Source organism: Phyllopteryx taeniolatus, chromosome 4, assembly GCF_024500385.1.
Source record: "Phyllopteryx taeniolatus isolate TA_2022b chromosome 4, UOR_Ptae_1.2, whole genome shotgun sequence".
Lineage (NCBI taxonomy): Eukaryota > Metazoa > Chordata > Actinopteri > Syngnathiformes > Syngnathidae > Phyllopteryx > Phyllopteryx taeniolatus.
The window spans coordinates 6,581,812-6,608,747 of record NC_084505.1 but is presented as its reverse complement, the minus strand read 5'-3'; the positions used below and the strand labels follow the sequence as shown (position 1 = coordinate 6,608,747).

The 26,936-nt window shown below is 41.1% G+C and overlaps 2 protein-coding genes across 10 annotated transcripts in view; both read right to left on the bottom strand.

Moving 5' to 3' along the window:
- LOC133477444 (protein AF-17-like) overlaps positions 1-8,564 on the bottom strand; it is a 29,258-nt gene extending 20,694 nt beyond the window's left edge. The window contains exons 1-4 of one of the 5 annotated variants that reach the window (XM_061772215.1): positions 7,880-8,564; positions 6,089-6,168; positions 5,943-5,997; positions 4,508-4,617 (exon numbers count right to left, since the gene is read on the bottom strand). In XM_061772215.1, coding sequence (XP_061628199.1) covers positions 4,508-4,617; positions 5,943-5,997; positions 6,089-6,168; positions 7,880-7,988 — 354 coding nt within the window. In that variant the 5' untranslated portion in view covers positions 7,989-8,564. The remainder of the gene's footprint in view (positions 1-4,507; positions 4,618-5,942; positions 5,998-6,088; positions 6,169-7,879) is intronic. The other 4 variants (XM_061772212.1, XM_061772211.1, XM_061772213.1 and 1 more) reach the window with 4 other exon arrangements.
- A 2,996-nt stretch (positions 8,565-11,560) lies between these two features.
- LOC133477443 (zinc finger protein Aiolos-like) lies at positions 11,561-26,559 on the bottom strand. Of its 5 annotated transcripts, XR_009788365.1 has the most exons (10): positions 25,989-26,127; positions 25,855-25,921; positions 23,735-23,802; positions 20,904-21,293; positions 16,398-16,565; positions 14,848-14,964; positions 14,043-14,153; positions 13,439-13,494; positions 13,018-13,077; positions 12,533-12,613 (listed from the first exon to the last, which is right to left on the bottom strand). XR_009788365.1 is itself a non-coding variant. In XM_061772209.1 (8 exons), exons 3-8 carry the CDS (start codon positions 23,784-23,786, stop codon positions 11,991-11,993), a joined length of 1,464 nt encoding a protein of 487 aa, XP_061628193.1. In that variant the 5' UTR covers positions 23,787-23,802; positions 25,855-25,921; positions 26,541-26,559; the 3' UTR covers positions 11,561-11,990. The 5 variants fall into 5 exon arrangements, 4 of the variants coding, with proteins under 4 accessions (XP_061628193.1, XP_061628191.1, XP_061628194.1 ...); XM_061772209.1 differs by lacking the exons at positions 13,018-13,077; positions 13,439-13,494; positions 25,989-26,127 and adding an exon at positions 26,541-26,559 and having other exon boundaries at positions 11,561-12,613; positions 14,043-14,156; XM_061772207.1 differs by lacking the exons at positions 13,018-13,077; positions 13,439-13,494 and having other exon boundaries at positions 11,561-12,613; positions 14,043-14,156; positions 25,989-26,112.
- Positions 26,560-26,936: the final 377 nt, after the last annotated feature.

The window sequence follows — 26,936 nt, the reverse complement described above, 5'->3', positions numbered from 1 at the left end:
AAGGTATTATGGACTGATGAAACAAGAGTCACTCATGACGGACCAGAAGGGGGGGCCCATGCCTGGATCAGTAATGGGCACACGACTCCACTTCGATTCTGACGCCAGCAAGGTCGTGGTGGGGTACTGGTATTGGCTTGTACCATTAAAGTTGAGCTACTTGGACCACTTCAGCTGGAAGAAGGACTTCTACTACTGGTTTTTAGACACTTTCTTCAAGCAGCGTTACAGAAAAAAGAAACTCCATGATTTTTATGAAAATGCTTAATCACATGCATCAAAGTCTTTCACAGCATGGCTTACAAGTCAAGAAGGCGTTAAAGATGACAGGAAAATGTCATGGTCTCACTTCCTCACCCGATTTAAACCCTATTGAGACCTTGTGGGCTCTTCAATTGCAGATTTACCATAAAGGACAACAGTATATTTCTTGGAACAGTGTCTGAGAGGTTGTGATTGCTGCTGCACAAAATGTTGAAAACCAATAGATAAAGAAATTGACAGACTCTGTGGATGCAAGGCTTGTGACAGTTATGAATTATTTTTATATTTGTTAAAACATAAAAAAAAAAATTCAAAACTTGTCTAATAATTGTACCCACAGCGTAAAGATGTTTTCCTTGGTGGGCATAACAAAACTATTTAACAAGTCACCACTTTTCTCACTAAATATACTTCCAAAGGTGCTATTGACCTGAAAATTTCACCAGATGTTGGGAACAACCAAATTAATCCAATCATACAAAGAAAGTAGAACAAATGAGCTCAGAAATTAAGTTGTGTGTAAAATGTTAAATGATACAGGGAAAACGTAATGACCACATGAAAAAAGGGAGGAATAAAACGACATGGAAAGCCAAGACAACACCTAAAATCTATCAATAATCAAACCGCAATCCAGCCCCTTGTCAGTGGAAATGAATATTAGCTGTTTCAGTCCTAATTGACTGCCTGCAAAAAGGTCTCATTGCCAAGGTGTGAGTCAAGACACATCTCACGATTTGTAAAAGCAGAGAGCCGTCTCAAGACCATCGCAAACTAATTGTTGCAACACATAACAATGGCATTGCTAACAGGCGCATATCTAAGTTTCTGAACATTCCAGTGAGCTTGGTTGGGGCCATAATACGTAAGTGGAAAGCCAATCATACCACCATAAATTTGCCTCGATCAGGTGCTCCTCGCAAGATTTCTGACAGAGGAGTGCAAAGAATAATCACAAGAGTTGTCCGAGAGCCAAGAACCACCTGTGGAGACCTTCAAAAAGAACTGGAATTAGCAGGTAATGTTGTCACAAGGCCCGTACGGTGCGGCGCGACTGGTTAGCACATCTGCCTCACAGTTCTGGGGACCGGGGTTCAAATCCCGGCCCCGCCTGTGTAGAGTTTGCATGTTCTCCCCGAACCTGGTGGGTTTTCTCCGGGCACTACGGTTTCATCCCACATCCCAAAAACATGCGTGGTAGGTTGATTGAAGACTCTAAATTGCCCATAGGTGTGAATGTGAGTGCGAACGGTTGTTTGTTTTTATGTGCGCTGCGATTGGCTGGCGACCAGTTCAGGGTGTACCCCGCCTCCTGCCCGGAGATAGCTGGGATAGGCTCCAGCACGCCCGCGACCCTTGTGAGGAGAAGCGGCTCAGAAAATTGATGGATGGATAGAATTAAAGACTTAATGAAGATAAGCAGTAAAGAAAATGGATGGATGGATGTTGTCACAAGGAAAACTGAGTAATGTACTCCGCCGCCACGGCCTGTATGCACGCTCGACATACGAGACCCCATTGCTGAAAAAAAAAGCTCGGTTAAAGTTTGCTGAAAAACATTTGGACAAGCCAGTTAAATACTGGGAAAATATAGTCTGGTCAGATGACAGCACAATTGAACTGTTTGGATGCCATAATGCACACCACGTTTGAACGAGAAATGGCACAGCACATCACCCTGCAAACACCATACCAACAGTGAAGTTCGGAGGTGGGAACATGATTGTGTGGGGTTGCTTTTCAGAAAATGGTACTGGTAAACTTCACATTATTGAAGGAAGGCCGAATGGGCAAATGTACTGAGACATTCTTGACAAAAATCTGCTGCCATCTACGAGGATGATGAAAATGAAACGAGGGTGGATATTTCAGCAGGATAATGACCCAAAACATACTGCCAAGGAAACTCTCAATTGGTTTCAAATAAAAAAAAAATAAAGCTGCTAGAATAGCCCAGCCAATCATCTGACTTGAAAATCTACGGAAAGAACTGAAACTCAAGAAGCCCATGAAAACTTCCAAGATTTGAAGACTGCTTGTGTGGAGGAATAGGCCAAAATCACACCAGAGCAATGCATGCGACTAGTTTCTCCATACAGGAGGCGTCTTGAAGTTGTCATTGCAAACAAAGGCTTTTGTACAAAGGATTAAATAAATAACATTTGTTGTGTTCAATACATTTTCCCTATGTCCTTATACATTATTACACATAACTTAATTTTTGAGCTTATGTGTTCTACTGTAGTTGTATGTATGGATTACTTTGGTTGGTCCCAACATCTGGTGAAATTTCCATGTCATTTAATGAGATAAATGGTGACGTGTTTAATACTTATTTCAGCAGCTGTATGTACACACACACACACACACACACACACACACACATTTATACAACCCCAATTCCAATGAAGTTGTGACGTTGTGTTAATGATTATTTGCTAAAAACAATAAAGTTTATCACTTTGAACAGTACATATCTTGTCCTTGTAGTGTATTTCATTAAATACAGGTTGATCATGATTTGGAAATCATTGTATTCTGTTTTTATTTATATTTAACACAACGTCCCAGCTTCATTGGAATTGGGGTTATATATATATCTCCCAAGCCATATCTCCATCCATTTTCTACACCGCTTATCCTCATTAGGGTCGCGGGTATGCTGGAGCCTATCCCAGCATACTGCATAACTGCGGGCAGGAGGCGGGGTAGATCCTGAACTGGTTGCCAGCCAATCACAGGGCACATATAAACATCCATTTGCGCTCACATTCATACCTACGGGGAATTTAGGGCCTTCAATTAACCTACCGTGCATGTTTTTGGGATGTAGGAGGAAACCGGAGTACCAAGAGAAAACCCATGCCGGCACGGGGAGAACATGCAAACGTCACAAAGGCGAGGGCGGATTTGAACCCGGTGAGGTGGATGTGCTCATCAGTAACTAAGGTCATTTGTTATCATTATGTGTGAAATAATTATATATATTAATGTAGATTCTATTATATACAATATACTTCTCTTTGATCATATTTAATTGTAACTTTTTCATAACATCATTACCTTCGCTGAGGGTCTGAGAGAAATAGCAACATTCTACTGACAAACAATCAGTTGTTTGACACCCCAATTTCAACTTTAAGTAACAAATCTTATATCTTCAATTTGTTTGATAACAGAGCTGATGGGCATTGTCTGAATGGGACAGGCATTTCTGTTCATTGCAACTGGTCAAAATAGAGTTAACCACAGAGTAGCACCTTTTATAAGCAGCCAGTGTCTTTTGCTAGATAGAGCCAGTGGAGTTCGAATTTTCAAACATCCTTTCCAGAGAGGAAAGCCTTTACAACTGTTCTTTGATCTTTTGGCTAAGGAATGTTGTCCAGTTCAGAGGTTAGCATCCACGCTTAGCTTTTTGGGTGGCTACCATTTTTTTTACAAACATGCAATTTTACTCTCAGGACAACTAAACCCCCTCCTTGAGCAGTCACCTTATCGCAGTGGAGGGTTGGCAAGTGCTACTGATCCTATGAGCTAAGTTATTGGGGGCTTTATTCTATAGTATGGGGGATCAGAGAAAGCCTGGCTCAAATTAACCCCGATGATGCGGAATACAATTGGACCTTAATTTGCCTTGCCCAGTTGCGGGTAACCACCTTTGGAGTCTGGCCTGGGGGTGTGGTTTGATGGTGAGTGCATGGTGGGTGGGCCTGGATTGGCAGACTGGGGTGGAGGACCGGAGGGGGTGTTCCAACTACAGGAGGAATACACTCCTCTGTCTCTCAGGTAAGATTTATTTAGGAGTTCTAGAGAGGAGGGTCCATCGGGAAGTTCATTCATTCATTCATTCATCTTCCGTCCGGCTTATCCTCACTAGGGTCGTGGGCGTGCTGGATCCTATCCCAGCTATCTCCGGGTGAGAGGCGGGTTACACCCTGAACTGGTCGCCAGCCAATCGCAACCATCAGGAAGTTGAACCTCTGATTCAGGATTAGCAGTGTGTTTTTTGCGGGGCATTCAGGATCGAATCCGCAAACTTCATGGTGAGGGACGATACTCTCTTTGAATCCACTTCAATCCGAAGGTTTTGTGGAGAAGTGTAATTGTTCATAAAGATAATTCAGAAAAACTGTGTTCAGTTTTCCTGCAAACAGGCTAAAAACTGGAGAAAACTGGAAATAGTTGTGAGTGCTCCACTTAAAATTGGGACCCTCTTTAAGGACTTTAAGGAGTGTTTCAATACCTTCATGTATCGATCATGTGGAACATACTGTAAGATGATGGGTTCCATGGTGAGGACGTTGGCGAACTGCACCTCCGGTATGTAAAGTGCACACACAACGTGAGCCCAACCTGATGGTGACAACAACACAAGATTGAGAGCATGTAAAGTCTGAACATTTGCCTATAAGGTAGAGCGGTGGCAGAGGGGGGAAAAAAAGACAGAGAACAGGAGTGCAATTACAACCCCAATTCCAATTAAGTTGGGATGTTGTGTTAAACACAAATAAAAACAGAATACAATGATTTTCAAATCATGTTCAACCTATATTTTATTGAATACAAGACAAAGACAATATATTTAATGTTCCAACTGATAAACTTTATTGTTTTTAGCAAATAATCATTAACTTAGAATTTTATGTCTGCAACACGTTCCAAAAAGCTGGGGACAGGGTCATGTTTACCACTGTGTTACATCACCTTTTCTTTTAACAACATTCAATAAACGTTTGGGAACTGAGGACATCTTTTACTAAGAAGCCAAGCTGTTGTAACACGTGCAGAATGAGGTTTGGCATTGTCTTGCCGAAATAAGCAGGGGCGTCCATGAAAAAGACGTTGCTTGGATGGCAGCATATGTTTCTCCAAAACCTGTATGTACCTTTCAGCATTAATGGTGCCTTCACAGATGTGTAAGTTACCCATGCCATTGGCACTAACACACACCCCAACGCATTTGTTCACAAAGAGGTGAACCTCGCCCCATCTTTGCTTGTGAATGACTAAGCAATTCAGGGAAGCTCCTTTTATACCCAATCATGGCACCCACCTGTTCCCAATTAGCCTGTTCACCTGTGGGATGTTCCAAACAGGTGTTTGATGAGCATTCCTCAACTTTCTCAGTCTTTTTTGCCACCTGTCCCAGCTTTTTTGGAATGTGTTGCAACCATAAAATTCTAAGTTAATGATTATTTGCTAAAAACAATAAAGTTGATCAGTTTGAACATTAAATATCTTGTCTTTGTAATTAATTCAATTAAATATAGGTTGAACATGATTTTCAAATCATTGTATTCTGTTTTTATTTATGTTTAACACAACGTCCCAACTTCATTGCAATGGGGGTTGTATGTGTGTGTGTGTGTGTGTGTACATGCAGCAGCTGAAATAAGTATTTAACACGTCACCATTTATCTCATTAAATGACATGAAAATTTCACCAGATGTTGGGAACAACCAAAGTAATCCATACATACAAATAAAGTAGAACACATAAGCTCAAGAACAATAAAGTTTATCAGTTTGAACATTAAATAGCTTGTCTTTGTAGTGTATTCAATTAAATATAGGTTGAACATGATTTGCAAATCATTGTATTCTTTTTTTTATTTATGTTTAACACAACGTCCCAACTTCATTGGAATTAGGGTTGTATAACCGAGTCACATATTCACCTCCGCTGTCTGTTCTCTTGAGAGCGCCATCTTTGTGGGGGCATAACTCACACCTCTATGGAAGGACATGAGAGAGCACAGCTTACTCACTGTGATATCAGAGTGGGAAGGGACACACTTTTAATGTTGTGCGTTGGTCCACTCACCACTCTCGCTGCCCTCTCCTGTGACTCACACTTACGACAGAACCACGGGCCAGTGGGCACCTGAACGATGCCATAGCATGCTGAGACACAAACACAAATGTAATTTAATTTCATTTCAGTAATATTAAAACAAATTACAGCTAAAGTAATCTCAAGACACAGAGCAGGTTTAAGATGAGTCCTTGTTCTTTAAAGCCACTGTAAAGTAAAAATAAAAAAAAAAGTCTTGAAAATTTGACACACCACAGAGCCTGCTAAATTTGAATGAATAATAATAAGTAAATAAAATGAGGCTCCAAAACCGTGAAGAATAGAGGCGGGCTCTCAGCTCTCAGATGTTGTGGGCGTGTCCCCTGAATCTGCTAAAAACACCTCCCATACAACTTTCACCTGTCAGTCGTATACATTTCTATGTTTAGCATATGCCTACACATCCCTATATGTTTGAGCCGTGAAAATATATCAGCTTAAAGCCTCTGGTGGCTGCAATATACTGTTTCCCATCGAGTCGCTGTGGGCTTCCCCCCGCTGCGACTATAGGCACTACAGTACTAGCAAACCAGCTAAAAGGCTTCCAGACACCTGGGACCGCTGGCAGGCTTGTCCAATACATCAACACCTTACTTGGTGTTGTTTCGGTGCGTGGGTCCACATTACAGAGAAACTTCAGCGAAAGGTAACCGTTTATTAAACACAGCGGTACACTTTATTCAGCCAATAGGTCACACAACATGACATGACATTTAACCATGTTTCCTGCTATTAATAAACCAACAATGCTATACCTTTCAACTTATTCCAGTAGCCTAAATAACACAATACCTGACACTTCCCAATTTAAATAACGGCACCGAGCTGTTCTGTAAATCGTGGCATCAAGGGATGATGCATTTTTTGTGGCGAGGGCATAACTCGTGAAGCTCACTTGCGCACTGTAGTGGGAGAAATGTGCCAAGTAATTATTAGTAACTCGCAATTGCACCAGATAGCCACGGAACGAAGGCACTCAGTTCTTAAATAGTGGGGGAGGCTCATGCTTTAAACCCAAGCGCGTACCCGGACTCCATTTTAGCCACACCCCCAAAATCTGAAAAACTGAAATGGCGAAAAACAGTTATAATGCAATATCGGCACAATTGTGTACTATGCAGCTTGAAGTCTTGACACATTTTCAGCAATTATCTTCAAACGCATAATGAATTCACGTTACGGGGTCTTTAAAGAGTTCCAACAAATTGTCAAAAGCACCACTTGCACCTAATAGGACGATTGTAGACTGAAACATGGGGTGACCGTCTGCCTCAATCGGTTAAATGCCAGGTTATTACTGGCATACAAACCGGTAATATACATAAGGACTAAAACATCCAGGCATCCAGTTTCTATATGGTCTTCAGTAGGGTCTCCAAGCCAACTTTGGGCAAAAGCCAGAGTACACCGTGGATTCCAATTCAGTATTCAATTAGCCATGTTTGTGAAATGTGGGAGCAAACCCCCCCCCCCACACACACAAAGGCCAGAGCTAAGGTTTGAACACCGACCCTCAGAACTGTGTGGCACACATGCAAACTCCTCAATTCTGTTTGGATAAGTATGGTGGCTAATAGCAAGGAACCACCAGATAGCACGCCTACCAACCCCTACCTCTCACACGCACGCGCACGTCGGCTCCAGCCAGCAACCGGACCGGCTGCCCGCCTACCCGAGCGATAACACCCCCCCCACCCTTCCCCACCCCAGCCGCCCGTCACAGCTGTCCGCCGCTTCCACGCTAACGGCGGCTAGCGTTACCTTGATGTACGGCGACGTTGCAGCCGTGTCCATCACAGTAGACGAGCGGGTTCTCAGCCCAGCCTCGCTCGTCGGAACACACGCAGCAACCACCGACCATTTCCCGCATGCTGCTCCCACATGAAGAAATGTGTCCGTCCCCCCCCCCCACCCCACCCCTCCCGGCGGCGGCGCAGAGCTGGCTTCAGGCCTGTCAAGGGGTCGTCCCGCTCGCTAGCGCCGCGCTGGGCATAGTCTTGGGCCGCTTAGTCGTGCGCAATCTCGGCGTAGGGTTCGCGGTGGTGCCGCTGCTCCGTTTTTTCCGTGATGTCCTCCCAGTCCCCATAGAGGCGATGCAGTGCGCATGCTCACATCAGATCCTCCGGGTCGCAACAACTGGCATAGCAAAGGTAGCACTAGCACGTTGCTGGGATTTGCGCTTCCTCCTCTCTGTCTCCGCACTTTTCCCCCGTCACATGGAAATTCTTGGCGGATTTATTACCAACGGCTGTGTACATTTATACCGTACAAAGTCGTTTTTAATTCCAACATCGAAGCATGTGTACGGCGGCATGAAAACCGCTGGACGTGTTCCTTTCATGAATTACGTGTCAACGGCGCCATCTGCAGGATCCCCACAAAACAGCCAAGTGACAATTCCAAGTGGTTTCGCCAGCCGATGTCGCGCGCGATACCTTTCTGTTTGTTTGTGCAGGCGACAGCACACCCACGAGCCGAGTGAGGAGAAGTGGTGCGGTAAAAATGGATGGATGGGTGTTTGTGTATCAACCAGCGGAATTAAAAAAAACAAAAAAAAAACAATCTAATTTCCACAAAAATTGGCGGATGTCAAGAAAGAACCCACGAAACTGTCGTCTTTCTGAAAAAAGGGTTCAGATCCCACATAATTTTCATTTTGTAACCATGACCGGATGTGGGGTTTTCAACACCATCCTTGAGCTTCGGTGAATAATGTGGTAGTAATCATAAATAATTATTCAGACGTAATAATGAAGATGGTGTAAACTGTATGAATAAATGGTTGATGATGATTATTATTACAAAATGAATGCTGATCCAAATGTTTACATTTACTGAGAGCCATTCTATGAAAATGGTAACCATAAAACCGGAAAGAACATTGCAAGCCTTTTAATGATTCATATTTATTAGTTTAAACATTTAATGTGGCACGTGTGCCTGTATTTATAGGAACATTTATTTCTATTGTATGGCTAAACACTAAAAAGTAAATGATGTGGTTTCTTCTCTCAAAAGCAAACTCTATTTATGCTTTTTTATGTTATTATTTACTTTTTTATTTTTCAAGTCAATCTTTTAAATTCATCAAGTCACTAGACACGCTTTTAGATGTACATAAAAAAAAAAAAATCCCAAAGTCAACCGCTTATGAGTGGAAAAAGCATGGTGCCTGTGCCTTTATATTTGATGAGAATATCTAATCTCACATATGGACATGAAGCTGTGGTGTTTACCGCACAAGTGTTACTTCTCTTCAAACCTAAAGTGAGAAAAGGGAACTGCAAACGATGGATAGATAGTGTGGTGGCAGCTGGATGAAGCCAACACCCTCTGCTGAACTGAAGGCATTGAGGTGAAACTGTCAGTACTTGGATATTACGCTTAGCACCAGCAACACCGTCAATATATTCTGACTATTGTGCTTAAAAATGTTTGTAATTGATTTTTTTTTTTTTACAAATCCATTGGTAGTCTGCCTTCAGTGATCCATGTACAACCCCAATTCCAATGAAGTTGGGACGTTGTGTTAAACATAAATAAAAACAGAATACAATGATTTGTAAATCATGTTCAACCTATATTTACTACAAAGACAAAATATTTAATGTTCAAACTGATCAACTTCATTGTTTTTAGCAAATAATCCTGAACTTAGAATTTTATGGCTGCAACAAGTTCCAAAAAAGCAGGGACAGGGTCATGTTTCCCACTGTGTTACATCACCTTTTCTTTTAACAACATTCAATAGACGTTTTTGAACTGAGGACACTAATTGTTGAAGCTTTGTAGATGGAATTCTTTCCCATTCTTCCTTGATGTACAGCTTCAGCTGTTCAACAGTCCGGGGTCTCCGTTGTCGTATTTTACGCTTCATAATGCGCCACACGTTTTCAATGGTAGACAGGTCTGGACTACTGGCAGGCCAGTCTAGTACCCACACTCTTTTACGAAGCCACGCTGTTGTAACACGTGCAGAATGTGGTTTCGCATTGTCTTGCTGAAATAAGCAGGGGCGTCCATGAAAAAGACGTTGCTTGGATGGCAGCATATGTTTCTCCAAAACCTGTACCTGTATGTACCTTTCAGCATTAATGGTGCCTTCACAGATGTGTAAGTTACCCATGCCATTGGCACTAACACAGCCCCATTCCATCACAGATGCTGGCTTTTGAACTTTGCGTCCATAACAGTCCGGATGGTTCTTTTCGTCTTTGGCCCGGAGGACACGATGTCCACAATTTCCCAAAACAATTTGAAATGTGGATTCGTCGGACCACAGAACACTTTTTCACTTTTCATCAGTCCATCTTAGATGAGCTCGGGCCCAGAGAAGCCGGCGGCATTTCTTGGTGTTGTTGATAAATGGCTTTTGCTTTGCATAGTAGAGTTTCAAGTTGCACTTACGGATGTAGCGCCGAACTGTATTTACTGACATTGGTTTTCTGAAGTGTTCCTGAGCCCATGTGGTGATATCCTTTACACATTGATGTCGGTTTTTGATGCAGTGCCACCTGATGGATTGAAGATCACGGGCATTCAACGTTGGTTTTCGGCCTTGCCGCTTACATGAAGTGATTTCTCCAGATTCTCCGAACCTTTTGATGATATTATGGACCGTAGATGATGAAATCCCAAAATTCCTTGCAATTGTATGTTGAGGAACATTGTCCTTAAACTGTTCGACTATTTTCTCACACACTTTTTCACAAAAAGGTGAACCTCGCCCCATCTTTGCTTGTGAATGACTGAGCAATTCAGGGAAGCTCCTTTTATACCCAATCATGGCAACCACCTGTTCCCAATTAGCCTGTTCACCTGTGGGATGTTCCAAACAGGTGTTTGATGAGCATTCCTCAACTTTCTTAGTCTTTTTTGCTACCTGTCCCAGCTTTTTTTGGAACGTGTTGCAGTCATAAAATTCTAAGTTAATGATTATTGGCTAAAGACAATAAAGTTTATCAGTTTCAGTATTTAATAGCTTGTCTTTGTAGTGTATTCAATTAAATATAGGTTGAACATGATTTGCAAATCATTGTATTCAGTTTTTATTTATGTTTAACACAACATCCGAACTTCATTGGAATTGGGGTTGTATTATCAAAACTGAATTATTAATTTTAGTAACAATATTAGGAAGTCTCACTTCACTGGCTGGATGCAACAATCTTTATAGTTCATCTTGGTTTATCTTCTTTCTACATGCCTCAAAGTGATGCAGTGAAAGTAGGAATGCTTCTAATAACCATGAGAAAATGCAAATCCTGACATAACTATTAACTACAAAATTTTTGTCATCAAGTAACATCATGTTCACCAAAGTTAATGAAATGTATACTGATACTACACACCGAAAGTGTTGCAAGAGTGAACAAAACACATCCTCTAAAGTGAACTGCACGTCTCTCAAACCACAGCCTACAAAGCTGAGACTCGACCAGCTTGATGACAAAATTCTTTTGTTTTTATTTGGCAGTGTTTTTGGATGATGAAATACAACAAGGAGCAGGCATTAATGTGACAAAAAATATTCTTTTTATTCTCACCTCTATATGAAGATTTAAAAAAACAACAACAAAAAAACAGCATAATATATTTTGCTTTTTTCGAGAACATTTGAATGTTCTAAATGAACAGCTGCTACAGCCTGGTATTCACCACAAGGGATAAAACCAAGTTTGACTCTTTCGAGACCATCATTTCAGATGAATACAGGATGACTATAAGAACATCCATGAAAGCTACCGCCTATAGAATACACTCAAACACACCACATAGTCTATTGTTTAATTTCTGGTTCCACAATCTACCTCTAAAAGTAAATCTGCATAGTCATTTTGCTGTTATTAAATTGTGTGTATTATGTGGGTAGCTACTTCATTTCCACTCGGTGCTCCCCGCGGACGATGTGTGATGAGAACTCATAACGGTCTCGACTGCGATGGCCACAAACATTGCACTCGAGCGGGTCGCGGAAGCCGTGGCATCCCATGTGGATGGTGAACATGACGTAGTCAAGAAAGATCACCTTGCAGTGGCTGCAGGAGTACAACGCCCCATGCATCCCCCCAGCCTCTCGGTCAGCCCGCGCTACCTGCAAAGCTTCCAGGGGTGACAAGGGAATGGGCTGAGAGTGTGGGATCCCGTTCTGGTGGTTCAGCCCACCCAGCAAGTGGCCTAAGCTATACATGATAGGAGATCCGTGGGAGCTGTCAGTGTAGAACGCATCCACGCCAAGAGGTTGCTGGGGGGTGTGAGGGAGACCTGGCAACGGCATAATCATCTTGAGGCCGTTGGTGAGGCCAATGGGACTGATGTCGTTGCGGTTTAACAGGACGGGGTAAGGCCTTTGGGAGTGAGCTGGATCACTGTCCGGGCCCGAACGCATTAATGGCTGCTGGCTGTGGACCTCAGGCCCAGGGGACCCTAATGGAGGGTCCTGTTGTTGAACTGGGTTCCTGTTCAAGCTCAGGTCCAGACAGACACCGTTATCACCTAGATCAGCACCACAAAAACAAAGCAAGCTCAAGTCAAGGAGGGGAAGCATCCATTTCACATCACTTCGTGCTGTAGTTGGACCGAAGAAGTACATACTCAGAGCAGCGCTTCAAGCAGATGTGTCTTAAAAATAGAAAAGAAAATCAAGTAGAAATCCTTGAGGGTCCTCTTGAGATTTGAAGAGTAGAGAAAGAGACCCACCACCGGGTCAACAAAAGAGAACCTCACACAGAAACTGGAGCACACCAGATTCACAGGTCAAAAGATTTTTAAGATTGAAGAATCCGGAAGAAGCAGTTGTGCTCAGAGGCATAGAGAGGACAGAGAGCTGATAGGAAGCAGATGACTCAGACAAGGGCCTCAATTGCAGCTGCACCACAGACACAGAGGCACCTGCTCACGTTTCTTGCCTCCCGCCTTTTTCTGTCTCTGCGGTTGCAGTCATTACTTGGCTTTTCCCCCTGTGGTTATCATATTGAAAGAGCTCACTTCATTTGTCAACCATATAAAGACATTGGAAGTGTTTTTGCCCATAATCCCTCACGTCGCAGGCATCGTTAGACCCGATTGTGAAACTACAACCCAGTGTATCTTGCTATAAAAATGCTTGTGTGTGTGTGTGTGTGTGTGTGTATATAAACAAACAAGCTTTCCAAGTGACCCATTTACTGAAATTGTGATCATTTGTTCGTGGATTACTCATATGTTCAAGTTAATTTGAATCAAACATACCAAGTGAGTAAGTCATCTAATTCATTAACTCCCTAATTCCTTTCCCGCTGATATCCATGCACTCATCTGTGGATGGTTACTGGTACCCACCTATGGCACAGTTGGTGCTGGGAATTGAGGGCCGCTCAGACAACTCTGCGGGGCTCCTGGCAAGACACGGAGGCCAGCGATAGACAGACAAACAAGTAGCTCTGACAAAAAACTTGAAATGTTGTAAAAGCTCACTCCAAACTACACTTTATGGACAAAACACATGCCGGTTACCTATAGGAAGTGAAAAGAAAACAAGTTGAGATGGACAGTCATGCTGACACTGGCCTTTCCCAAACTGTTTCCTCAAAGCGGAAATCATAGAAATGTCTTAATGATTCAAATTCAGTGCCAGCAAAGTGGTCTAGTCCAAACTTTTATCAACTATTTGATTGATAGGTGTAGCTATAATACCCATGTCCATAAACTGTAGCATAAAGGCACATGTAAAAGCACAAACATTACATACAGTACATTTTTAAAAAGAGCACTTCATACTGTCGCTTTAAGTATTGACATTAAAGAATACAGTAAGCAGGTGGACATTTAAGCGGAATTGTGGAAATATGTCGACAGTCATATCAATTAAAACAACGTAAATCCGTGTGGAAAACGTCTCACTGCAAAAATCTTATAGTTTGTTCGTTGTGAAGGAGGTACTTACCTGTAAACTTCTGCGGCATGGAACTCTTGCGTTTGGCTACATTTGTGGCGAGCCTGTCAAGTAGCAGAGCACGCTCGGTGCCCATCTGAGTCCTTGATAGGTGACTGTCGTCTGCTTCACACAACGAGCGCAACAGGTTTAGTGATAGAGTCGAGTAAGAACTAAAGAAGGAAAATCAGGCGGTATGTCCAAAAGTCCACTTTCCTCCCTACCTTGGACGTAAAAATGGATTGAATCACACCTCAGCAGCTTGAGGCAAAGGAAGTACACGATATTGATGTAAGATCAAAAGTTCCTTTGAGCACACTTCCTGGCACATTTGTGCTTCACCAGTGCAGGATGAGGATGTGAGTCCTCACCACGAACACTATCAGGCGTAAACGTTCGACATTTGGTGACCACATAAGCGCAATACTGTGTATGTGGTGTAGTGCGCTCCTATAAGAATGCAAAGGCATTTTGTTGGTGTGCGTGAGCTGGTTGAAACATGTGCCCTACATAAGTGGCTCGCCTGTGCCACTGCAGGGAGGGGAAGTGGTCTGTTAAGCAGCAGGCCACCACACCACAGCATACATAACCTATTTTGCTGTAATGAAGGGCCAGCAGCTATAAAACTCAATCATTTGCCAGCCCGTAAAAATAAGACCTATAATTAATAGGAGTGCTGTACAATGACCGTGAGTCAGAATACAGCACAGCTGCAGTGTTGTGCACAATGATGTGAATTACCTGTGATTTTAAATTTTTTTTTTTGCAGGAGGAGAATGTATATTGAAAGGATGCTGAACACAAGACAGCTTCTCACCTTTCTCAGCAGGTGCTTTGCTGTGAATGTAGACATGGCACCGCTCTCTATGCTCCTCGAGGGAGCTGCGCTGCTTGTAACTGCGGCTGCAGAGGTTGCACTTGAAGGGCTTCTCTACTGTGGGCAGGACAGTTAAACTCATAGATGAGGTTTTTTTTTGTTTTTGTTTTTTGAACATTTAAACAGCACAGAACCCCAAACTTGAACAGGATAAGGGTCATTTTCATACAATTTGATCAATAACGGTTAAGACGTGGCCCACTGAATTTACTTTTGAAAATCAGTTAATTTTACTGATAAGAGTATTTGAATTATTGGCAGTTATCGTTCGAAAGGTCAGAATTGTTTCGAAGAAAAAACAATTCTAAAGTAGCATTTTTCAAAATTATAATGCCGAAATGTCTTTACCATTACAGTAGGTGTCCGAAATGAAGGTTTCAGATTTGCAACATGATCTGAAGATGCTCATTACATTTTTGGATATAGAGGATTTTTGTCCTATGCTTTATATGCATTTCCATGAGAATTAACACAAATGCATTTGAGTGTCATCAGAGTTCCCTTCTTGGTTCTTTTACAAAATGAAATGGTCCGTCTTTGTCACTCAAGTTGTCTTTACTGTTAATGCCACTGGAGAGAGCCTCATTATGTTGTTGCAATACACCAAAGGGATCTGTGAGCTGAAGAGTCAGGATGAGGCAGCCATTTTGCATTCACACAATAGCAGACAGCAAAGTGAATGGTGTACGTCCATCCATTTTCCGAACCGCTTATCCTCACTCAAGTTATTTCTGAGAAATGAATGAATGTGTATGAATTTGTGACAGTGTTGGAACTATTGCACGTCTTTAACATTATTACGATTTTATAAAGTAGTAGTAGTTAGGATCATTTACGCACTCGTATCCGAAGAGTTTGAAGGGCTAACTATAACTATAACTTGTGCAACTTTTATGAAGCTCTTTATGTCTTCACCGTTATGCAATAAGTGTATTTCAGTGGTTCACCCCCATTTGCTCCGTCAATAGGGATTGTCTTTACTATGAATGCTTCAAATTTTAAATCAATAACTTTTGGAAAATAGGACTTTGAGTGTGGCTGTTTCAGCATGGGAGACATTCACCCATCTAAAACCAAGGCGGCATAAAAAAAAAATTGCTAAAATAGATTTTGTGTCCTTGCCATTATTGATCAAATTATATGAAAATGACCCATGGGCAGTATAGAAAATGGATGGATGGATGGATGAATGTATGGTTGAATGGATAAACAGCAGACAGAGTAGTATTATTAACTTAAGCCCAACAGTTCCTGAAAACTGATGATGTGCAGCATACCCAAAGGTGAAGCACATGAACTGAAAGTGATAGTTTCCAGAGGTGAGTAAGAAGTCATGTGTGAGGTATGTCATCATGCATAGCAAAGTCTTACTGGAAAAGCTGTGCAGCCGCAGCAGAAATCATGCGTGCGGGTTTAAGACAAAACACAGGTGCATACAGTATCAGTGCACAGCAGTCTCTCAACTGAGTGTGTATGTTGCTGGCTGGTACCAGAATGGGTGCGCAGGTGCCCGCTCAAGGCGTCGCGGCGGCGGCAAGCATAGCTGCACATGGGACATTTGAAAGGCTTCTCCCCGGAGTGGAGTTTGATGTGGCGAAGCAGGTTTCCCTTCTGGGTAAAGGAAGCTCCACATTGACTGCAGTGGAATGGTCTCTCACCTGGGTGGGATAGAAACATTTTCCCATAAAATATCAATTTCTATCTTTTTTTTCTCACTTCTACGGGGATTTAAAGGACTGTAGACTCCGATTAAATACCACACCCTGATGTAGTGTTCCAACATACTTCAATTATTTTTCAGTAATTAAACTTCTTCTAGCCAGATGTTAACCTTTAACGTCTTCCTATTCTGCCTGTAGTGACTTGCAAAAACTATATCAATCACTCACCATCTTTGAAAAGGGAACAAAGCACCATCCACATTCATTGTCCGAAAACCCAAACTGTTTTCTCACATGACTAAAAAACACTAAGAACCACGACAACGAACAACTATGACAGTTCTCTGAGAGTGAAGTTGTGAGATGAAGTTCCCTGCCCCCAGGCCAAAATGTCCATGTTGCCATAACAGAAACAGTAAAAGGAGACACTTAATTAGGTACACTTACACAATTTGATGAGATCTAATGCGAGAGCTCAATAACAATAGCCTATAATACAAACCCAATTCCAATGAAGTTTGGACGTTGTGTTAAACATAAATAAAAACAGAATACAATGATTTGCAAATCATGTTCAACCTATATTAAATTGAATACGCTACAAAGACAAGATATTTAATGTTCAAACTGACAAACTATTGTTTTTAGCAAATAATCATGAACTTAGAATTTTATGGCTGCAACACGTTCCAAAAAAGCTGGGACAGGGTCATGTTTACCACTGTGTTACATCACCTTTTCTTTTAACAATATTCAATAAACGTTTGGGAACCGAGGACACCAATTGTTGAAGCTTGGTAGGTGGAATTCTTTCCCATTCCTGCTTGATGTACAGCTTCAGCTTTTCAACAGTCCGGGGTCTCCGTTGTCGTATTTTACGCTTAATAATGTGCCACACATTTTCAATGGGAGACAGGTCTGGACTGCAGGCAGGCCAGTCTAGTACCCGCACTCTTTTACTAAGAAAGCCACGCTCTTGTATCACGTGCAGAATGTGGTTTGGCATTGTCTTGCTGAAATAAGCAGGGGCGTCCATGAAAAAGACGTTGCTTGGATGGCAGCATATCTTTCTCCAAAACCTGTATGTACCTTTCAGCATTAATGGTGCCTTCACAGATGTGTAAGTTACCCATGCCATTGGCACTAACACAGCCCCATACCATCACAGATGCTGGCTTTTGAACTTTGGATCCATAACAGTCTGGATGGTTCTTTGGCCCGGAGGACACAAAGCCCACAATTTCCAAAAACAATTTGAAATATGGAATTGTCGGACCACAGAACACTTTTCCACTTTGCATCAGTCCATCTTAGATGAGGTCGGGCCCAGAGAAGCTGGCGGCGTTTCTGGGTGTTGTTGATAAATGGCTTTGCATAGTAGAGTTTCAAGTTGCACTTACGGATGTAGCGCCAAACTGTATTTACTGACATTGGTTTTCTGAAGTGTTCCTGAGCCCATGTGGTGATATCCTTTACACATTGATGTCGGTTTTTGATGCAGTGCCGCCTAAGGGATCGAAGGTCACGGGCATTCAACGTTGGTTTTTGGCCTTGCCGCTTACATGCAGTGATTTCTCCAGATTCTCTGAACCTTTTGATGATATTATGGACCGTAGATGATGAAATCCCTAAATTCCTTGCAATTGTACGTTGAGGAACATTGTCCTTAAAGTGTTCGACTATTTTCTCACGCACTCGTTCACAAGGACGAGAACCTTGCCCCATCTTTGCTTGTGAATGACTGAGCAATTCAGGGAAGCTCCTTTTTTACCCAACCATGGCACCCACCTGTTCGCAATTAGCCTCTTCACCTGTGGGATGTTCCAAACAGGTGTTTGATGAGCATTGCTCAACTTTCTCAATCTTTTTTGCCACCTGTCCCAGCTTTTTTTAGAATGTGTTGCAGCCATAAAATTGTAAGTTAATGATTATTTGCTAAAAACAATCAAGTTTATCAATTTGAACATTAAATAGCTTGCCTTTGTAGTGCATTCAGTTATGTATAGGTTTAACATGATTTGAAAATCATTGTATTCTGTTTTTATTTATGTTTGTGTGCAGCCGTGACCCAATGGTTAATATCATCGCCTGCCGATGTTGGGGACCTAGGTTCAAGACCCCGACTGGACCGTCCGCCAACATCCCCCAGACTCAAGGCTGTGGTGTCTTTGAGCAAGACACTGATACCCTGAAATGCTCCCCGGGTGCTTCAGCTGCCCCCTGCTCCAGTGTGTTCCACTAACATGTGTTCACTGTGATGGGTAAAATGCAGAGAACTAATTTCGTATGCATGCATGCATGTTCATGACAATAAAAGGCGATTCTTCTTCTTCTTAACAGAACGTCCCAACTTCCTTGGGGTTGTAATATAATAATAATGATGATTTTTTCTTTTTTGACACTGTGGGACGTATTAATCAAACAATGTTTATTGTTATAGTTGACGTTTGCAATGCAGTAGAGTTGTGTGTTTACTTTATTTAGAACTAAATATTACAAACCTCTTTCAGTAAAAATGCAGTGCTGTTCTACATGACTGTAATCGATAATAAACAAAATACTTCTCTGACAAAACAGCACACTTTTTTTTGTTTTTGATACAGTACTGGTATTTGGTCCTATTAAATTGGCAAGTGTACCTGATGTAGTGCTAATGGTCTGTATACAGTGAGTGAAAACTGCAAGGTTGAATGTCCCAAAAGTTGTACAATTTGTAGTTGCATCGTACAAAAATTTGTGCAATGCAGCTATCAAAAAAATTATTGATTACATTTTTAACGCACTGAAAACTTCTTTTTGTTTGTTTCACAAAAATGTCGAGTATCACTGTACATACTGACAAATTAACCAGAAATATCAAGTTCTTATTGTGCCTGCTGGTAGACACACATACAGCGTTTATAAAAAGTCTACACACCCCTGTTCCAATGTCAGGTTTTTGTGATATACAAAAATGAGACGTGGTGAGGACGTACATGACAAAACTTTCTCCACCATTAATGTGACGTATAACCTGTACAACTCAATTTAAAAAACATTTTCAAGAGGGGAAAGTAAAAATGAACAACCGAGAAAATGTGTTGATAATGTGAGATAACGCCCTCTTATAACTGGGGTTGTGGCTGTGTGCAGAATTCACATTCAAACGCATGACAAATGGGAGTCAGCACAAGCCTGCCAACATTTAAAGTGTGTCTGACTAATTTTAAAATTTTGCAAAAACACACTTGAAATCTCCCAAAGGCATGTGGGAAAATATGTTCTGGTCCGATGAAACCAAGGTTGAACTTTTAGGCCAGAATTCCAAAAGGTATGTTTGGTGGAAACACAACACTGCTCATCATCCAAAGAACACCACACCTACAGTGAAGCATGGTGGTGACAGCATTATGCTTTGGGGCTGTTTTTCCTTCAGTTGGAACTGGGACCTTTGACAAGGTGGTGAGAATTATAAACAGTTCCAAATTGCTGTCAGTGTTAGCACAATAGCTTTAGGCTTCTGCTCGAAAGAAAATAAAATGCCTGGAAAAGACTACTAGAACATTTGAACTTTATTTGGGGTTAATCTGAGGCACTTTAAATGGTGTCAGGTGTGCGCTGTGATTGGTTAATTCTGAAAACAGCTTTGTTCCAAGTGAGACAGTAAAAGGGTGTTCACACTTGTGCAACCATATTATTGCAGTTGTTTATTTTTACTTCCCCTCTCGAAAATATTCCATTTTTAAATTGAGTCGTACAAGCTATAGATCACATTAATGGCGGAAAAAAAGTTTTGAAATTGTTTATCCGGTTCTCCAGGTTTTTATATCACAAAAACAAAAACATTTGAACATGGGTGTATAGATTTTTTACATCCATTGTACAAGCTTTTCTTTTCCCTCCAAGCGCTACCTATAAAGCGCCACTTTACCAGTACCACAGCTATGACACACCACATCTCTGTTACCTCTACATTTGTGTGTGTGCGTGTGTCAAGCATCCTCAATTTAATTTAATTTATACAGAGGATAGCTTCTCTTTCTATTTGTATCACATTTAGGAATGTTAAAATGTTATTTATAATTTTGGAACCCTAAATAAGGAATAATCATGAGTAAGTTAATGTAGCTGATGCTTCATAGCTGAAGGTGTTCTCTGATTATATGAAGAAGAACAGTGTATATTTTTACACGTTAAAACAAAGGTTGGATGCAAACCATTGTGCTCATATTTGCTATGTGACTCACATTTTGACCTACCTTGCGCAAAACACTATCGACTGAAGGTGTCAACAGTGTGATGATTGCACAACGGTTGTTGTATGATGTGAGATCTTGATTGAGTTCCTGCACTTACCCGTGTGGCTGCGTTTGTGCACCAGAAGTACGTTGATGCTGACGCAGGACAAGCCGCAGATGTCACAGTTAAGCTTCCCCATTGGCTGCATGTGGGGAGTCATGGCGCCAGTCATGTAAGTCCTCTCTGATGCAGCCCCTGTTGAGGCATCCTGCAGAGCTGCGCTGTTGTAAAGTGAATAGTCCACCAGCGACAAGTCCTCTGGTTCAACCGCAGAATCTCTCTCTCCGTCATTGTCATCATCGTCTTCTGTCCTGTCACCATCGTATCCTTCCTCCATTCCTTCCTCAGTGACACCCTCTCTTTCCTCCTTTGGCAAAATTGCTCTTTCTTTCTCAGCCTCAGCATATGTCTCATTTCCAGTCTCTTCATCCTCGACCTTAATCATGCCTTAGTAAGGATAAAGTAAGTGAGGCACAATTAATAAATGATATTTTTACATATTTACTTTATAAGGCCTCAAACAAAAGACTCTTGAATGAATTGAGATTCACAAAATGCATAACAAATATTTAACGAACATGTATACATATTCGTTACTTTGGTATACATGGCTAAAGGGAGAATTTAGGAAGATCACAACACATCAGGAGAAGATTAGGGGTAGGCATTTTCTGTGAATAATTAGAACCAGTATAGGTGAAAAATCTTGCAGGGAATTCCATTCCTTGTGGGAATTTATTTTTTGTTTTTCTAACAAAACATTGAGACCAGATAGTAAATTAACTTATGTCGTTACTTAACAAAAAACATTCTTTATGCAGGATGTTGACACTATGACATGTCCTCAGGGCTCATTTGTGTGACCTTTCTTTGAGAACTTATGTCAACCAACCACCAGTGAATTCAGGTCCATCCAAAAACCACACGTGGTCTCTGCAGCGACAGGCACAGCTGCTGACAAGCGGCCCCTTGCACTGTGGGAAATGCTCAGAGGTGCAATGGAAACTTTGCACAAACGTAGACCTGTTATAGAGTGCTGGCTCTGAGCACAATAAACCGGATGATGTGTATGATGCAGATGTACTGTAGAGCAGGGCTTTAGAAAATCTTGTGGGACCGATGTGGAGCAGCAAAAGGAAATATCCCCTTTTTTAAAATCAAGATATAGAAACATATATCGTTATAAAAGCATTTGGACAATAACAAAAAATTCCCGACAATAGATTTGCACGAAAATAATCATGTGAGCAGGTGTAACCTTTCACCTTTAATTTTCCATAATCATTTAGGAATGGCAGACATTTTATGCAGAGTACCTCCTTTTTCAGTGGCTTAAAGGTATTTGGACTACGAGTAAGTGACATACTTATAAATATAACAATAATATTCAATAATTGGCTGTAAATCTTTTACAGTCATGGAGCGCTCCAAATTCTGAGTTACGTCTTCAGGAAGTAGAAAGCATGCTCTGTTCGGTTAAGATCAGGGAAATGACCATCATTTTTTGCGTTCAAGCAGTGTTGAGCTGCTGAAAGGCAACTCAAGTGGATGACCTCCGAATATTTTACTTTGGGAAAATAAACATCACATCAACAGAAGTCAAGAATACTCTGGAGAAGGTAGGCATTCATTGGTGAAATCTACAATCAAGTGACCGACTTTACGAATGTGAACTCAGAGGGTTTACAACAAGGTGCAAAACCACTGGCAACATTCTAGCTCGGTTAGAATTTGCCAGAAACCATACCATAATGCTACAGAGCAGGCACATGCACAGACATTTTTGGGCCAGGTGCTCAAGCCAAAGAAAGGGCACCCATTGCCAAAATTACTCATACTACAAAAAAAAAAAAACTGTAGTATATACTTCACTTATATATGAATTATGGTAAAAAAGTCAATACAGTAAAAAAAAAAAAAAAACTTAAAAGAGGTGAAGGGAAGGTATAGTGGAGATGAAAAGTCTACACCCCCCTGTTTAATTGGCAGGTTTTTGTGGTATACAAAATTAAGACCAAGATAAATTATTTGAAACTTTTTTCCACTATTAGTTAACCTATAACCTGTACAAATTAATTTAAAAAGAGCAGGAAAGTAAAAACAAACAACTGAGCTAACACACTCAAGTGCAGAAGTGCACACACCCTCTTATAAATGGGATGTGGCTGTGTTCAGAATTAACCAATCACACTGAAACTCATGTTAAATGGGGGTCAGCACACACCTGCCACCATTTAAAGTGCCTCTGATTAACCCCAAATACATTAAGGTTGGAGCATATGTAAAATTCTCCCAAGGACTCAAATAAATGCCCCGCAAATATCAAAACACTTTGGGTGGAACTGATTACAGAGGGTTATTTTTATTTATTTATTTTTTAAATACAGTAAATGAATGAAGAAGAAAAATGGGCTGTAGCAAAAAGGTCCCTCTTTTCATCCAGGGCAAAAGGGCAGGTGCTTGAGCACTACTTGGGGTCTATGTGTGCACGTGCCTGCTCCAGACCATACCAAATTATCCACCAAATACCAAACTAGAGGTGATGTTATGGCATAGGCAGGTGTGGCTGCTAATGAAGTGGGCTCACAGAAACTGAGAATATATAGGGCTCTTTCTCCTTCAGTGGCTTCAAATTTGGACCAGCAGTGAAATTGTCTGAGAAAGAAGCACAGGCTCTTAAAAAGAGTTTGCTGTAATTTATATTTGATTAACAATAATAATCCCCAAGATATGTTTATATGATTCATCAAATTGCTCCAAAAATTGTTATTATGCAATTACAATTGACACCTTCTGCTCCATTTGTGAATATCTTACATAATATTCAAATATCATGTATAGAAGCAGGATTATGATGGTACCACTATAGAGAAGGAACAGGAACTCACCAATCCCATTTCCTGTTGTGGATACAAATCCAGGATTCTTGTCTGTGTTCATGATGGAAAAAGTTGTTCTGTAAAAAGAAGTAGACTATTTGTACTACCCCAATTCCAACGAATTTGGGACGGTGTGTTAAACATAAATGAAAACAGAATACAATGATTTTCAAATCATGTTCAACCTATATTTAATTGAATACACTACAAAGACACGATATGTAATGTTCAAACTGATAAACTTGATTTTTTTTTAACAAATAATCATGAATTTAGAATTTTATGGCTGCAACACGTTCCAAAAAAGCTGGGACAGGTGGCAAAAAAGACTGAGAAAGTTGAGGAATGCTCATCAAACACCTGTTTGGAACATCCCACAGGTGAACAGGCTAATTGGGAACAGGTGGGTGCGAACAGTTTAAGGACAATGTTCCTCAACGTACAATTGCAAGGAATTTAGGGATTTCATCACCTACGGTCCATAATATCATCAAAAGGTTCAGAGAATCTGGAGAAATCACTGCATGTAAGCGGCAAGGGCAAAAACCAACATTGAATGCCCGTGACCTTCGATCCCTCAGGCGGCACTGCATCAAAAACCGACATCAATGTGTAAAGCACATCACCACATGGGCTCAGGAACACTTCAGAAAACCAATGTCAGTAAATACAGTTCGTCGCTACATCCGTAAATGCAACTTGAAACTCTACTATGCAACGCAAAAGCCATTTATCAACAACACCCAGAAACGCCGCCGGCTTCTCTGGGCCCGAGCTCATCTAAGATGGACTGATGCAAAGTGGAAAACTGTTCTGTGGTCCGACGAGTCCACATTTCAAATTGTTTTTGGAAATTGTGGACTTCGTGTCCTCTGGGCCAAAGAGGAAAAGAACCATCCGGACTGTTGTGGACGCGAAGTTCAAAAGCCAGCATCTGTGATGGTATGGGGCTGTGTTAGTGCCAATGGCATGGGTAACTTACACATCTGTGAAGGCACCATTATTGCTGAAAGGTACATACGGGTTTTGGGGAAACATATGCTGCCATCCAAGCAACGTCTTTTTCATGGACGCCCCTGCTAATTTCCGCAAGACAATGCCAAAGCACATTCTGCACGTGCTACAACAGCGTGTCTTTCTTAGTAAAAGAGTGCGGGTACTAGACTGGCCTGCCTGGAATCCAGACCTGTCTCCCATTGAAAATGTGTGGCGCATTATGAAGCGTAAAATACGACAACGGAGCTGTTGAACAGCTGAAGCTGTACATGAAGCAAGAATGGGAAAGAATTCCATCTACAAAGCTTCAACAATTAGTGTCTTCAGTTCCCAAACGTTGATTGAATTTTGTTAAAAGAAAAGTTGATGTAACACAGTGCTAAACATGAACCTGTCCCAGCTTTTTTGGAACGTGTTGCGGCCATTAAATTCTCATTTAATGATTATTTGCTAAAAACAATAAAGTTTATCATTTTGGACATTAAATATCTTGTCTTTGTAATTAATTCAATTAAATCAAGGTTGAACATGATTTGCAAATCATTGTATTCTGTTTTTATTTATGTTTGACACAACGTCCCAACTTCATTGGAATTAGGGTTGTATAACAAGGTTTGAAAGGTGGTAAGAAAGCATGAAAAGAGGTTTATTTTAAGCAAAACCAGAAGGGTACATGTCCACGGTTGATTGCTCGACCCTGTCATTCCATTTAGCCTGACGTGAGAGACGTTCACTGCACGTGTATTTCCTGCCATGTTTGCACATGTGTAAAAGAACTTCCCACACCAAGATACTAACACTTACAAAACAATTGAATATTCCAGCCTCCCACATATGAAAAGTCATTTTTATCTAGTACAATTTCATTTGTACTTTATTTATATTTATGATTAAATATAATATATATATTTTTAAAAACCAAACAAACAAACAAAAAACATGCTGTTTTCCATAATTATACAATACTTTACATTGTGAGATACCATAAATACGCAGGGAAAAATGGTTTTGCTCGATCAAAGGCTCAGGTGCATGGTGACATGTTAAAATGGATTCCAATTTTTTTTTTTTAATCATGCACAACATTAACAATAAAACAACAACAACAACAATTCATCCAGAAATAATCTTACCCGATTTGTGCTTTGCACTTGGAGAAGATCTGCTGTCCCGATGAAAGATTTCACGTTCCACCACTTTCTGTGAATAAGGAATATAAGCAACATTACTAAGAAGGCTTTTGGAGAGATCACTTAAAGGAACAGACCTCATTTCAAACAAGGTGGAGCAACGAAGACGATGTAAATTCAAAATGCACCAGCCAGCCAGTCTTTACAGGAAATGACCTTTTCTATAATTTGAATATGGACTTTTCAAGTTACACATTTAAGCATGACACCTTTAGGACTGAATCAAATAATTAATAGTGCCAATGATATCAAATCTATCCACATGGTCCTTTTAGTTCAAGCAACTACTACGCCATCTTGTGGCTAAGGGAAACTTTTTTTCACATGGAATCTGCATCAAGATACACAATCGGGCAAACGTTCCACAATTGAACTGCTCAGAAATAGTCACTATTTGGTTTATCAACAAGAAATCAAATATGAAAGCAACAAACAATACAACGCACAATCACACTATTGGAAAATATATTCTAAGTTGAAAGCATATTTGGCACAATGACAAGCATTATTTCAAAAGAAATAACTAACAGGCAATTTATGTTATTTTTTTTTTTTAATCAGCTGTACTATGCAAGTGCACATAAAATGACCGGTGCATCAGAATGAACAAAAGAGAGTGAAGCACCCACCTGAGCTGTAAGGCTTGGCGGCCGCCCATGGGCCACCGTGGCAACCAGCCACCCGCCTGAAGAAAAAAAAAAGCATACTCACAAAGGCAGTACAATACATGTGAGGTTTCCATGGTAAAACGGAGGCGATGGAACAGGGGGGGAAAAAAAGATGCAGAATCATAAAATCTTGTTTCAAAACCTTGAAGGGGTTTGGTGAAGGACAAACAAGAAACACAAATTGAACAGAATGAGATCAGAGAACCCACTTAATAAGCTGTTATTCAGTGTTTCAGTAAATCAATCACTTGGGTGTGGTGGGGGGAGGTGGATGGTTGGAGGCTGGTGGAGCTGGGTGGTGGCAGGAGGGGTTAGACTGTCCATTTCCCTTTCATTGCAGCCCACTTGAGAACATAG

Bases quoted from the DNA above. Each gene is read 5' to 3' on its own strand.
- LOC133477443 (XM_061772209.1), bottom strand. From the start codon at position 23,786: ATGAACACAGACAAGAATCCTGGATTTGTATCCACAACAGGAAATGGG. The intron at 16,566-20,903 runs GTAAGTGCAGGA...TATCCCACCCAG, and splicing joins GCACAAACGCAGCCACACGG to GTGAGAGACCATTCCACTGC. The intron at 12,614-14,042 runs GTAAGTACCTCC...GTGCTGATCTAG, and splicing joins CATGCCGCAGAAGTTTACAG to GTGATAACGGTGTCTGTCTG.